Source organism: Osmerus mordax, chromosome 3 (assembly GCF_038355195.1).
Source record: "Osmerus mordax isolate fOsmMor3 chromosome 3, fOsmMor3.pri, whole genome shotgun sequence".
Lineage (NCBI taxonomy): Eukaryota > Metazoa > Chordata > Actinopteri > Osmeriformes > Osmeridae > Osmerus > Osmerus mordax.
In genome coordinates, this window is record NC_090052.1 from 18,203,717 (window position 1) to 18,217,313 (window position 13,597).

At 40.5% G+C, this 13,597-nt stretch overlaps 2 protein-coding genes across 2 annotated transcripts; one reads left to right on the plus strand and one right to left on the minus strand.

Moving 5' to 3' along the window:
• The first annotated feature begins 735 nt into the window (after positions 1-735).
• On the plus strand, positions 736-3,798 carry LOC136940834 (homeobox protein Dlx3b-like). Its single transcript, XM_067233156.1, has 3 exons — positions 736-1,232; positions 1,921-2,105; positions 2,741-3,798. Exons 1-3 carry the CDS (start codon positions 890-892, stop codon positions 3,065-3,067), a joined length of 855 nt encoding a protein of 284 aa, XP_067089257.1. The 5' UTR covers positions 736-889; the 3' UTR covers positions 3,068-3,798.
• A 2,984-nt stretch (positions 3,799-6,782) lies between these two features.
• On the minus strand, positions 6,783-13,336 carry LOC136940630 (homeobox protein Dlx4a-like). The gene is made up of 3 exons (XM_067232851.1): positions 12,771-13,336; positions 11,129-11,325; positions 6,783-7,834 (listed from the first exon to the last, which is right to left on the minus strand). Exons 1-3 carry the CDS (start codon positions 13,090-13,092, stop codon positions 7,589-7,591), a joined length of 765 nt encoding a protein of 254 aa, XP_067088952.1. The 5' UTR covers positions 13,093-13,336; the 3' UTR covers positions 6,783-7,588.
• Positions 13,337-13,597: the final 261 nt, after the last annotated feature.

Here is a 13,597-nt window from a genome sequence, read left to right on the forward strand (position 1 = left end):
ATATAGACTTAATAGAAATCCTTTTCCCAAAGCTTTGGCTATAACGTAAAGCGTCACTTATCCACCATCCATATCTTTATGAATTGGCATGTTTAGCACAGTAGATGATCAGTAGCAATCCGAGTTAACATATTACGCCTCAAATGGCTCACAGCCCAGGGATGTTAAGGAATGTATGCAGTTGAAGATCACCAATGTAAAACTGATCACTGGCCATATAGGCCCTACTGGATCTCCGAAGCATATTATGTAGACCTAAATGCTGGATTATCACATAGGTCTTCCTTCTTCTATGGTCCATTGTCTTATGAGAAGCCCTGTGTGACATACTAGTGACATTGCATGTAAAAAGGGTTATACAATTACATTTTGATTTTATTAGCAATTTATTTAAGCACTTGTGTGTAAAAACGGCTTTTAAAGACTATAATATAACGCACAGCATCGTGCGTTTTGTTCCTATGGTAGGCCCACTGAAACAACTATTAGGTTAAACAGCAAACGTTCAAAAATCTCAGAGTAAATTTAGAACTTTTATGGGCCTTTGGTTCGGGGTGGATCATGGAGGTTTTCGTGGGGAGAAGAGGAGAGCCAGACTGGCGACACAGTCGACCCCTCGGGGGGAGAGACAGAGCATTAAAACTGGGGGCCAATGGGAATGCAGCATCCACTCCCAAAGCTCTGTAATTTAGAGATCAGTAGGGTTGTGAGCTGCCACATTGAAGGCGGACAGCTTCGTCGAGGGACTTGAATGCGAACTCTGAGGGATCATGCGCTCTGTCTTTCTCCAGCTTGATGTGTTAACAGTAAACTCAGTATCTTAACATTCAAAGCAGCTTTATTTCTGGACTGGTTTTCAATTTAGATAAGGTATTAGTCGACCTGCACGATGAATGGGCCTACTTTTGAGAGGAAAGTTGCGGGCCAATCGTCCGATCTCCTTGGTGCAGTGAATTATCACCCGTCCACAAAAGACTCGCCGACGCTCCCGGAGTCCTCTGCCACGGACATGGGCTACTACAGCAGCCACACGACGCACAGCCATCACGAGTACTATCCTGGACAGTCCTACTCGCAACCAATGAACCCTTACACATATCACCACTATAATCTAAACGGAATGGGAGCTTCAGGAGTTTACTCTGCCAAGTCGGACTATCCTTACCCTCAAATATATAGCAGGCAATACGAACATTTTGACCGGGACGCACATTCACCTTCCCAAGATATCGGTAAGAATTATGGTCAAGGTCGGCAAGTATTGGCCTTATATCCTTTGGTGTTATTTCATTAACTTTATGTCCAACTAATTTACTTGAGTTGACAACTATCTGTCTGAATTATCATAAAGCTCAGCTGCTTACAGCCTATAGACAATACAAAATGATCTATAGTTAGCCTGTGAACATTAAAATTAATTCCCTGTTAAGCTCAATGGTATGTTTGTTTATTTAAAATGCCATAACAATGACTATATAACAACAAGACCCGTTTAGCTAGTAGTGTTGGCATTCCAGGAGGATTTGTCTTTGATCTGGCCCGAGGCACAAGTGCGGTGCACATCAGGTGTCACTGCATATCAGTCTCTGACTCATACCTAGTTGTTATGACGCAACGTATTTACCTGGAATACTATAGTTAAATGAAAGACGACCACGATAACAAACCAAGAGGTAGGCCTATGTTTTGGCAAGATGTTGGCCAAAACTTAATTTAGAAAGTGGAGTTTTTATAGGCTATAAAGCTTTATTTGAAACGCTAAACGTGGAACATTTGCTCCACCAACCCCATTACATGCTTTATTGCCATATATTGAATAAAATATTAATATCCTTGTGCGCAGAATGAGATTGTGCCATATCAACATTTAACAACTGTCACAGACTGTAGGCTACGTTTAAACATGTATTCTTTTTTTAGTGAAAGAAGAGCCCGATCCAGAGGTACGAATGGTCAACGGAAAGCCCAAGAAAATACGTAAACCTCGCACCATATACTCAAGTTACCAACTCACAGCGTTGCAACGTCGTTTCCAGAACGCACAGTATCTGGCACTGCCAGAGCGAGCTGAGCTCGCGGCCCAACTCGGCCTCACACAGACACAGGTAGGCCTATGCAAGAGCTGTCGTCCAACAAAAAGCAGGTTTATATCCTTTTAAATGTGAAATGTATGATACAATATACAATTTACCTATCGCATTTACTGTTGAACTGTATTTTGTTTTGCGCTTACTCGTGGGTTATAGCCAGGGCTCAGAACCCAATGTGTAGTTTGCTAAAGTGTGTGCAGTCCACATGTGTATTTTCTATCCATCAAAATAGCCATATTGAATAATGAATGCACGAATTTCAAATTCACTTAGTCGTAATGAAAAAAAAAAGAAATGGCTATTCAAATGTGTAATGACAAAAATATTTCAAAATGATCAGTTATGTTTATTCATTTTATGTATATGTTTAGATATAGACTTATAATAGAGTAGAATAAGACAAAGAACAGAATAGAATAAGACAAAAAAGTATTTATTAGCATTGTAACAATAAAGGAACCATTTACCCCATTAAATTGGTCTAATGCCTAGACAGCAGCCTTATCATTTAATTACTTAATACAATTTTGGTGAAATAATGTTCACCTCGGAATGCTTCCAACAAATCACAACGGCCTCTTTTATAAAGAACCCTTAAGAATACCCTATTTCTCTGAGCATTATTCTTAAATAATGTGTTCCTTCTTCAGGTCAAAATTTGGTTTCAAAACAGACGTTCCAAATTTAAGAAGCTGTTCAAAAACGGGGACATTCCTCTAGACCACAGCCCAAACGCCAGTGACTCCATGGCCTGCAATTCGCCAGCATCGCCTGCTGTCTGGGATGGTAACAGTGACTCAATAACCAACCGAGCCACTAGGGGGCCAGTTCTCCAGCCATCCGTCAGTTCTTCACCGCCTTACATGGAGGACCACAGTCACCATAACTGGTATCAACAAGGTTCACATTTGCCCCAGGCTGGGCATGTGCACCATTCACCACGGCCGCCACATCAGCATATTGGTGCAGTATACTGAAAGAAAAAAGGATTGTCATTCTTGTCTTTGGATCCAAGTACTCTGATGTTGCATTGGCTACACAAGAAATACAGGACTGTGAAATGGAAAGAGTTTGTAGGGACGTCAACTTCATGGACTGTTTGGTCATATGTCCTTTGTCCTACTCTGTTTCCAAACTAAAATGCAGGACCTTAACATCAATCAGTCATGATTTGTTTACCAGCTTTTGGTATTGCCGAACAATGTGGAAAATGTGGCAACACTTCAAGGTCACCAAATAAACCATAAAGGTATTTTGTTGTCTGATCTTAAATGACAAGAGTGGCTCTGATCCTTCAAACACTGAAAACTCTCAGAGCATTCGCCAGCTTGCATGTGTACATTTGCAATATAAATGGCTGTTGTATTATTAAATGTAACCCCAAGCTCTCTAGTTTTCTCACGTTAATAAATTGTAAAGTATAGTAGGCTACATTTTACTTCATGGGAAATGTCTGTTTAAAGAACTTCTATTTGAGCATACATAAAATGCCTTTGCAAAACAGTAAAATGGTGGTGAAAGGTAGTACTGGAAGTGGATGCTAAATATATAAAAAGTTCAATACATGTTATACATGATAAACTGTGTTTCATAAACTCAGGTATTATTTATTCTGTGTGCAACAATTACATATACATATGAGGTCATGTTAGTGCATAAGAGATACAAATGTGTATGTACAGTGAATAATAAAGCTTTTCAAATGTCATCTACAGTGTACTGCTATTGTGACGATTTACATCTGCTGTGATACATACAGGGCAGCACTGTGGAAGACAAGCATTCTTTCTGTGTTCGGGGCGTGACACTGCCCTGCCCAGCCCGACATTATCCATTCCACACCGCATAGCCTTGTTCCGCAATACCCTGCTCTGCTCTTCTTTACTGTCTGACCTACGTATGAAAAGGGTGTGGGTGGTGACTGCTCAGCAAACCCACAGGAGGCTCTGGATTTGAATAACACGTCACCACCACCAGATGAAAGGGACGGAGAGAGAGAGAAGCATGATCTATCGATTGATCGATCTGTTTACGTATCTTACTCTCTCTGTCCCTCTATCTCCCTCCCTCTCATCTGGTGGCGGTGACGCGTTATTCAAATCCAGAGAAGTCTGTCAATCTGCATAGATACATTAATAAATGGAGACCGATAGAAAGGTGCATGGTGGTTGACAGCTACAAAAATAAGGAGGAGAGGAATGAAGAAAAGAAAAAATGAACTTAGAGGAAAATACTCCCTGGCCCCAGGCATGGGCCGAGGCATCCGACAGGTTAGCTAACAAAAGTTGGTGGACTGACTTCTTAGAAAAGAAGGTTGGAATATGTTAATCTGATATTTGCTGCATTGTGATTCATATTCTGTTTTATGTTTTCTTTCAGGACATACAGTAGTTATGTACTATGCATTTCATAAAGGGGTTCAAACCCCAGGTTATGTGGTTGTAAAGTTTAATTTAGGAGAGGTAAATGATTCAAAAGAAAATACAGCTCTTTGATGCTGATAGCTGATCACAAGCTGACATGTCATTGACTGATGATTCTAGAACGTCCCTACCCATCAATGAGCAGATGCTTCCATTTTCCTTTTATTATTATAAAGCTGGAATGATAGAATTAGAAGTTTCTACATCTCTTCCTAACTGCACACATGTGTGCAGTGGGCTTGCCATCTTTTGGGACTGTCATTTTGTAAAGTGGACCAGATGGTATATGATGGTGCCACAATATTGTTCAATAAATCCCTTGTTGTTTTCTATTCATATTGAGCACTGACCTTACCCACAATCCCTTCTTTATGATGTATTCAAGTGGACACGATTGACATCTGTACAGTAGGTGGAAGAAACTTGAGTTCCTAGGTAGTGTCTGTTTTTCTTGTTTTTGTTTGAACTCTTTTTTTGGGACCGACCTGCAAAGAGCTTTTGAGTGCCTGAGAAAACTCCTCTGAGCAGAAACACTGAAAGCGACAAGGTGATGACATCACCTGTCGCGTGCTGAATAGGAACGCTCACCAACGGAAGGGAAGTTTGTATCCCGGTTATAAAAGATCTGGCTGTTGTTTCCCTCACAGCCTCAAGCCCACAATCCCCTTAACCCCCCCCCCAACCCCCCCCCCCCCCCCCCCCACACACACACACACACACACACACACACACACACACACAAAGTATATCTTAAAGGGTTAAAGAACAAATGACGGATTTCACACTTGTTAATAATCAACAACAACAAAATTCCGAGGCACCAAAAAACATGTACACTATGGAATCTTATGGAGACTCCACAACCCACTGTAAATAGTTGCCTCGATGACACTACATAATCATGGGAGGTGTAGTTTTGGTCAACCAAGGGTATAGTGTATGGAAACCTTTTCATGGCCCAGCTTTAACAAGCTGTTAAAGACAGCCCCCTGCTGTTCTGGCCTTGAACTAATTACTCTGTTTTCCTATAGTTTCTCATGCTGTCCAGAATAAAATAGTTGAAAAAAAAGTCTCAGTCTAGAGTAAGTGTGTGTGCATGTGTGTGTGGATATGTGTGTGTGGATCGGGGCATCATGCACGTCTCAGTTCAGAGTGTGTGTGTGTGTGTGTGTAAGGATGAGAGGAAGATCTAAACAATGTACATCGGAAGTGCACCCAATTTGAGGTAACACCGAGGACTCAGAGGATAAGCGTCCTCAGACGGTAAAGAAGCCTTATGGCTCTGTGTGTGGCCCGCTCTCCGCTCTCCCATACCTCACTCAGCATGTTGTCCACACTCGCTTGCCTCAGCCTTGGGAAATGTCTCTCTGTGATGTGGCATGTTGGTTGGGGAGAGAAGTAACGTAAGCTTTATGCAGCTCAACCCAGCTTGTTTACCATGGACGTCAATATAAAAAAAGGACAGTGGAAGCAAACATTGTAAATGGTGGCACAGAGGTGGGCAACAATGGCGCACAACTGTAACTGATGTAAAACAAAATGGCTGATGTCAGTTAAGGTTAAGGATATCAAATGTTCTTCTTAAAAAAAAGATTGTTGAGTTAGATAGCCCTGTTGGTGACAGGTTTAAGTGTATTGGTACCAGTATGAGGTCAGCTGGAGGTCGACTAGAAGGTTGGCTCAGAAGCTGCACAGCAGAGGACACGGCAGTTAGCAGCTGTCTATGTGCCTTATGCAGGCATAGAGAGGATCCAGTTTCATCCCTGTCCCACACGTCACTCGCCACTGTCATTTTCAGATGAAAATATATGCACACGCACACACACACACACACACACACACACACAGACAGAGAAGAGGTGTTGTACACTGCTCTGAACCAAATGGACCTCTAACCCATGTTTTTTGCACATGGTTTCATCAACAAGACTTTGATGTTTCATTTGCTTTGTTGTTACCCTGTGTACATTCAGTAATTATTGCCTATCTGTCTGTATAAAAATTGATGATTGTTGCCCTCATTTAGATAAATTACTAAATAAATCCTTCTGCAAAACCATGTTATTTTAACACATCAGGATGTGCTGTTTAATTGCAATATCACTTAAAAATAACCCCAATCAATCAATAACCCAAGTCAATCTATGCTGACAAAAGTGGGGTAGCCTATGTCTTTAGACATAGTTTCAGATCTAGCTATGCGGTTCTATAGGCCTATTGCATCTGTAAGTAATTTGGGATAAATGGTGGAGGTTCCTTTCTGAGGGCCGATGGATATTCTGAGTCCGTTCCATAGCCTATTAGTTATGTGCTCTCAACGCTGAAGAGTGATATTTCTTAGCCTGCAAATTACAGGTAATTATAGCGTTGGGGCGAAAGCTTTATTTAACAGACTGTGTCACAAATTACCTTTAATTGAGATGCCAGTTTTAAAAAGCCATTGACAAATTTCAAAATGGGCCGTCTGTTGCGTGTCCACACCAGAGGTAGGCCTACGAACTTTTCATTTGAGTTTGTTTTAGTCAGCGTGAAGATAACATATGTAACTCGTAGGCCTAATGCTGGCTTCGCAATTATGGTTAAGTAGCCTATGACCTGTAGCCTACCCATAATAGACTATCTGTAGACCCAGCATAACCTTTTGAACGACGATAACAACAATGCCAATAGTTTTGTTTCGAAAAGTTAATCTACAGTACGCTTTAAAAAGTAAAAGATAGGCTACTGAGCTGCGTAATTGATCACTGAAGCTTTATTTTTTAACAAATGCCTACATACAAACTCCACATCCGAATCGGGGATAATAACTTGAATGCAGCGTGGACGGTTTCCGTTCTTCAAACGCCATGTTCAAGACCAAAACAAACATAGGCTTATGTTAGAACGGTCCAACGTTCAAAGTTGTTGAGCCTATAAATGAGGTCTACAACAATAACAAAAAGCAGTTCAAATGGCTACACAAGGCTTAATGAAAAAAAGCAGTTCGAAACTTCACTTAAAAAAATAAAATAATGAGATGCCATGAAGTTAAGTTCACAATTGAAAATCAATGTTCCTGTCGTCGTCTACATCCCATCACATCATTTGAGTTCTCGGCATTGAGTCTTGGTGGTGGTTCGGGTACCAGTGGCCAAAATTGTTCATGTAGCCGCCTGAATGCACGGGTGTGCTCTTAGTCGTCATGGAAACGTCCCATAGAGGCGGCATCCCCGGCGAACACGGAGAAGCGGATGCTGCAGGGTGCAGGTGATCTCCCTCGCCTGGCCCATGCTTCATGATTTTTTTGTACTTGGAGCGTTTGTTCTGAAACCATATTTTTACCTGGAACAAGAAACCAAAGAAAGTTATTTAGCATATGGTTTAAATATTAACATTATGCGATCCTCCACACTGTCACGAAACATCAACTATGACAATTATTGACCACATTGCAATTGTATAAGTTATTATTAGCCTATACTATAATACAATAAATTATTATAACACCAAAAACAATTGTATAACGTATATGACTTAAATTACATTATGATTAGGCTACTACTACAAATACTTGGTAGTATTTATAGTTACAATAGTTATAGAAACATATAATAATAGTTACAATTATCATTTAGTTTACTGCATATGTTAAAGCTTCATTAGTGTGCCTCATGTTTCCAGCCTTCAAATTAAATATTTAATAAATATATAAAATAATGACATACGTAGGCTGTATGAGAATGTGTTGGAACAGATGAAACCTGAACAAATAGGTTCAGTTGACATCTAGGGAGCCATGCACTACATATGCCTCTAAACCTGTAGTGGAAAAGGGTACTGCACTATCAGGAGATAGAGCCAGATCATAAACAGTGTGATAGATTCCTAATACGTCAACAATAATGGGTATTTGGATATATTTATACTTTGAAAAGGAGATCGTGCGGTATTGAACTAAAAGCTGCATTGGTAAAGCTGCTCTAAAAGTGACCAGATGATTGCTAGCCTTAAAAACTGTTTATAAAGCTTACTCATTCAACAGAACACCAGTAAAGAGTACAAAATAATAAAAAACATGGAAAATTGACAACAGAATTATTACTGCAACAAGGTCTTGAATCAATTTTCTTTATTGCTGAAGAACGCGTGTCAAACATGTGGGACAACTAAATGTGGGGCGAACTTTCATCTCCACAAGTTCACCTATCATCAAAACGAAGAAAGACTCATTCTCAGGGTCATGGCAATACGAGAACATCCTAACATCATACAACATGTACAGTTTATTTTTTACTTATAGAAAACAAGATCAGAAAAGTTAAACGTTATCATAAGTAAATGATGGCCTTTCTCTTACAGCTATAGTTTTCATAATTAATGTCCTCTCGACATTTAGCTCTCTCTCTAGTCAAACAACACATTTGATATAACGTTAATAGCATTTGGCAAAGATGGCACAGTTTAAGTCACATAACACATGATACTTTTATACTACAAGAGGAAACCGTTCCTCTTCCACTCATTCCTCTCTGCTCCATTACAATGGAATTGAAATAGAAATACAATTAGCAAAGTAGCCCACTGGTTGGATTACAAAACATTTCATGGATAGTAGACCACACAGCTGGATTGCTGTAATTTTTTTTAAATCCCAGAAGTCCATCAACAGCATTTTAATGTTAGTGTTATTATTTCTCCAGTAAGTATTGGTTTTATGTTTCAGCAGCAACAATCAGTTGACAGGCTTTTTAAGTATGAAATGTTCAGTAATGAGACTTTAGTACAGTGACCATGCCAGGTGCCACTACCCAACATACTCAGTTCAACCTCACTGTGAGCCCTGAACCACTCTCTTCCTGGCCTGGTGTGTACGTACGTGCATGTGTGTGTGTGTATGTGTTCTTGAGTGAGCGGTAAACCACTCTCCTCCTAAGCTGATGTGTTTGTGTGGTGAACCAGGCAGCACAGACACCCAACTCATCAAATGGTTGCTGCTTGAATTCTGCAGACATGGCTAGTATCTTGCAATGGCTGGAGCAGCATTACCGTGTGGGTGAGCACAGGAAATAGGGAAGGAGTGGCGCCTCGGACACGCTTGGAGAAGGGACAAAAAACATGGAAAACGGCAGTGATGGACTCTGGACAGAATAATTTAGCCCAGTGTATTGGGGGGGTGTATCTTTCTGTGCGCACACTCACATTTATTAGATCCAGCCATGTTATATTTTGCCATACTGTACAGAGCCCCAAATAACAGACTCAAACCACAGCACAACCAGAGAGATTTGAAGGTTTGTGTGAGACATGTTACTGTATGCCAATAAGCTTTTAAGTGGGTTCATCCACTTGAGGAAAGGACATTAAATCTATTACTTTGATTCAATGTAAAACCACATCTGGCAATATTAGATCCATTAAAACAGAAGCCCTTTTAATGCTTGCCGTCCAATCTAAGGGATGTTAACTATTCACAATGGTTATCTGTGGTTAATTACAATAGATGATAATGATGATATCCTACTTAATAACCAGCATTGAATAAACTGACTTTAACAGACAGAAAAATTAAGGATAGTCTCTCAGAAGATTCCAGCTTGAGGTTTTTAAGATCAAATGTTGCCGTCGGGTAATAAAACCACAAGGAAATCCTCTTAGACTTAACTGTAAGCCTTAATGACTTAACTGTACGCGTTTCAATACTCTGTCAGTCGTACGGACGTACTGTATCTAGAGTCAAGCGTCATGGTATTGCTGAGATTTAAAAAGTCTCAGGGCTTCCCCAATCTGACACCACGTTCACAGTCATGACAGACAAAATGGCTTCCATCGTTCATTCCCGGCAATATTAACGGGGAGCTAGTGGCGGACTGCAGCAGTGGGTCTTAGGAAAGAGTGAGAACATGAAGGGTGTTACCCTTGGTAATTCAGTCATGGATTGTCAGTGAGTAGTACCAAACAGAGATCAAGGATAAGCAGACATGTTATACTCTGAGCTGCTACACCCTGCTCTTGTGTTCCCACTGCTGGCAAGTCAATGACGGGGCATCAAGGTTGATCTTAAACATTCATGAGAGTGTGATAGGCCATACATGGGATGGGATCAAGTGGCAATCAGTATGGATGAGGAAAACACATCAAGTGCAGGTGTTCTAGCATGGTCAACAACTCTTTTTGTGCAACATGTTAACGAATACTCCACGGTTATCATTTTGTTAATTGTTATGAAGTCAATCAAACATGAATAAAGGAGGTTACATAATTATTCATTTACTTACAAGAACCAAGTGTTCAGAGCACAAATATTGTGTATTTGCATCTTGTTTACATTCAGTGGAATGTGCGATATATATTGTGCATTCAATTTACAGTAGCCTATATGTTAAGGTAATTCATGCAAATGTCACCCATTGTAATTAGGTTTTTATGTGACATGATCAAACGGTATGTAAACACTGCCACCACTGCCACAAATCATGACATGAAAAATGCAGATGGATTACACTGTACATTAACGGTTTCTTATGAATGTCTTAAATGATTTTTTTACACAAAAATATCTCATTCTAAACCTACGTACAAATATATTTTTTCCTTTTAATCTTGACGAAGAAATAACCTTAAAACGAATAGGCTTACCTGCGTTTGAGTTAGGCCTAACTTTGCGGCCAAATCTGCGCGCTCGGGCAGCGCAAGGTATTGGGTTTGCTGGAACCGCTGATTAAGCGCCTGCAGTTGTAAACTGGAGTAGATGGTTCGGGGTTTCCGAATTTTCTTCCCTTTCCCGTTCAGTCGAACTTCTCCATTTTCAATCACCGTGGTTGGCTTCTCGTGATCTGTTTTGAGAAAACAGAAAAGCGTGACTATACAAGCGGTGGTTGTCTTAACAATGGCAACAGCTAAATGTTCACCCATATGACCATTGTTATGACATTTTTAGGGTATTGACTGCACCCTAACTTGGAGAAACAGCTGTAGGCCCATAAGGCCCCACAAGGCGTGCAAGATTGTAACTCCTTATGAAACTAGTCACTCAGCAAGTAGTCCAACTGAATACAGTACATCAACAGTATGTGTAAGCAGATTGACCTGAGGAATGCCAGGGGTGACAAAATGATGGGAAAATTCCTCGATTTGTCTCCATGACACAAATGTTCAGATCAACTTTAATAATAATTAACTCTCTTAAAATAACAACACTGTTATTATTATTGTTGTTGTTGTTATTATTATTATGAAAGCTGCTATTGTTTTTAATTCCGGTATTATAAATAGCCTAATTGGCCTACTCATTATTAATAATAACAATAGTAGCCTAGGTATAATCATAATACTAGTCTTCATTTTAATAAATCAATTATCATAGCAATATTATTGAAAGAACAATAAATCTTCTTTCATTAAAGAGAGTAGTTGTTTTAAATCACTAGGTCCTAGCAGGCTAACAATGTAGGACATTCTACAATCCTAAGAGGACCCAATAAAAACCTAGGAGGACTGAAATGTTTACATCAAGGGGCCCTTAATTAATGCTTCTCTGCTCTCTAACATGCATGCTGACTGTGAACCATCCACACCACCCAATTCACTAATGTGCTTGCATGAAAAATGTTTCTTTTTAGTGTCTGGAGACACTTGATAAACATTCTGATTTCCTACCATGCAGCGGAGAACCGCAGACCCTCAGCGAGATGACTTATTAATCTGTTGCTTTGAATTCGTTGACTTTTGGCCTACACGTGTTTTTATGAAGTAGGCCAGTGTAACTTTAAGACGCATATACAAATACGTTTTGGGCTAAGCTATAGCCTATCAATTCAATGTCACATATAGAACCAAACTGGAAGTAAAACCCCAAGGGTTGACTGTGAAGTCATATCAGTAGGCACATCTTGTTCCTTCCCAATGGAATCAAGAAAGATCACGGAAGCAATGACGTGGATTATAGATAAAAGTAAGTTGGTTTTTTGATTACATGTTTTCTCTGGGCCCTGAGATTGTGGGAGACCGCACAACACAAATCTTCGTGGCTTGGTTTTCTTCTCGCCTGCTGGTTTATATCATAACCTTATATCAAATACCCAGCGACATTAGTATCACACATATTGACACTAAACAATATCCTTACAACCAGTAGGCTACCTAATCCTGCGTAATTGTTTACAGGCTAAATGGTAAGTTATGATAGTAGCAAATAATGACTGCAAAGCTTCACACATCTTCATAGGGGAAAGTTTTTGCAGATGGTTTTAGAACTCGAAACATTGTTACACAAGCCTACCTGTATCGTCTAGTCTTGTGTGGTTAGGTGCGTTGTTATGACCGCCGTGTTGGTACTGGAGATATGAGCCCGGGTGGTGCGCGCTAACCGAGCTGTGGTAGGGATATCCCAGTGGACGTCCATAAGAAGAGGCGCTGGAGGAAAACGGGCTATCGTGCGCCGAATGTCCAACGGGATGCAATCCGTGGACCGAGTAATGGTTGTGAGGCAAGCCGGGGGAGTGTTGCTGGTGGCTGGGATAGCCGTGTCCGAATTCCAGAAAGGCTGATTTGGAAGGGTCTGAGGCGATCAAACTATCCGACATGGAACTCATAGTCATCATTAAGCGAGGGGTCCATAAATGCGACGCAGTCCAGAGGTGCACCACAGTGTCTGTTACAGACGGAAACGATTAGGAATATCCATTACACAGTATACAAAAAAACGGTCAAAAACAAAAGTCCAAAGCAACACAAAACGTGTTCTTATTTGTAGCCAACCTCTGAATCTAAAATGTGCGTTTCCCCTTTCGTTCTTATCGACTAAGGAAAATATAACTCGAAATGAGGGACCAGCGCGCGGTTTCTCTGAACTCAGTGTACAGATGGATTGGACGTTAGGACTTCGCTGCGTCTCACACAGGATTGTGCGCTCGCTCATTGGTTGCGGTGGTTTACCATGTCATCTTACCCCGAGGCCAAACCATGCAGGGTCTCTATTACACACGGCTCTCTTAGCTGCATGAATCTGCCTTTTGGTGTATTCATTAATTAAAATAGAAAGACAAATTTGGCCCCTCTTGCACAGGAAATATTTAGTAGTTTGGTCTGATTTGATAGACATTTTGA

Excerpts from the sequence above, each read along its gene's own strand:
- LOC136940630 (XM_067232851.1), bottom strand. The coding sequence starts at position 13,092 with ATGATGACTATGAGTTCCATGTCGGATAGTTTGATCGCCTCAGACCCT. Across the intron at positions 11,326-12,770 it reads CACAAGACTAGACGATACAG|ATCACGAGAAGCCAACCACG; the intron begins GTAGGCTTGTGT and ends TTCTCAAAACAG. Across the intron at positions 7,835-11,128 it reads TAGGCCTAACTCAAACGCAG|GTAAAAATATGGTTTCAGAA; the intron begins GTAAGCCTATTC and ends TTCTTGTTCCAG.
- LOC136940834 (XM_067233156.1), top strand. The coding sequence starts at position 890 with ATGAATGGGCCTACTTTTGAGAGGAAAGTTGCGGGCCAATCGTCCGAT. Across the intron at positions 1,233-1,920 it reads TTCACCTTCCCAAGATATCG|TGAAAGAAGAGCCCGATCCA; the intron begins GTAAGAATTATG and ends TTCTTTTTTTAG. Across the intron at positions 2,106-2,740 it reads TCGGCCTCACACAGACACAG|GTCAAAATTTGGTTTCAAAA; the intron begins GTAGGCCTATGC and ends TTCCTTCTTCAG.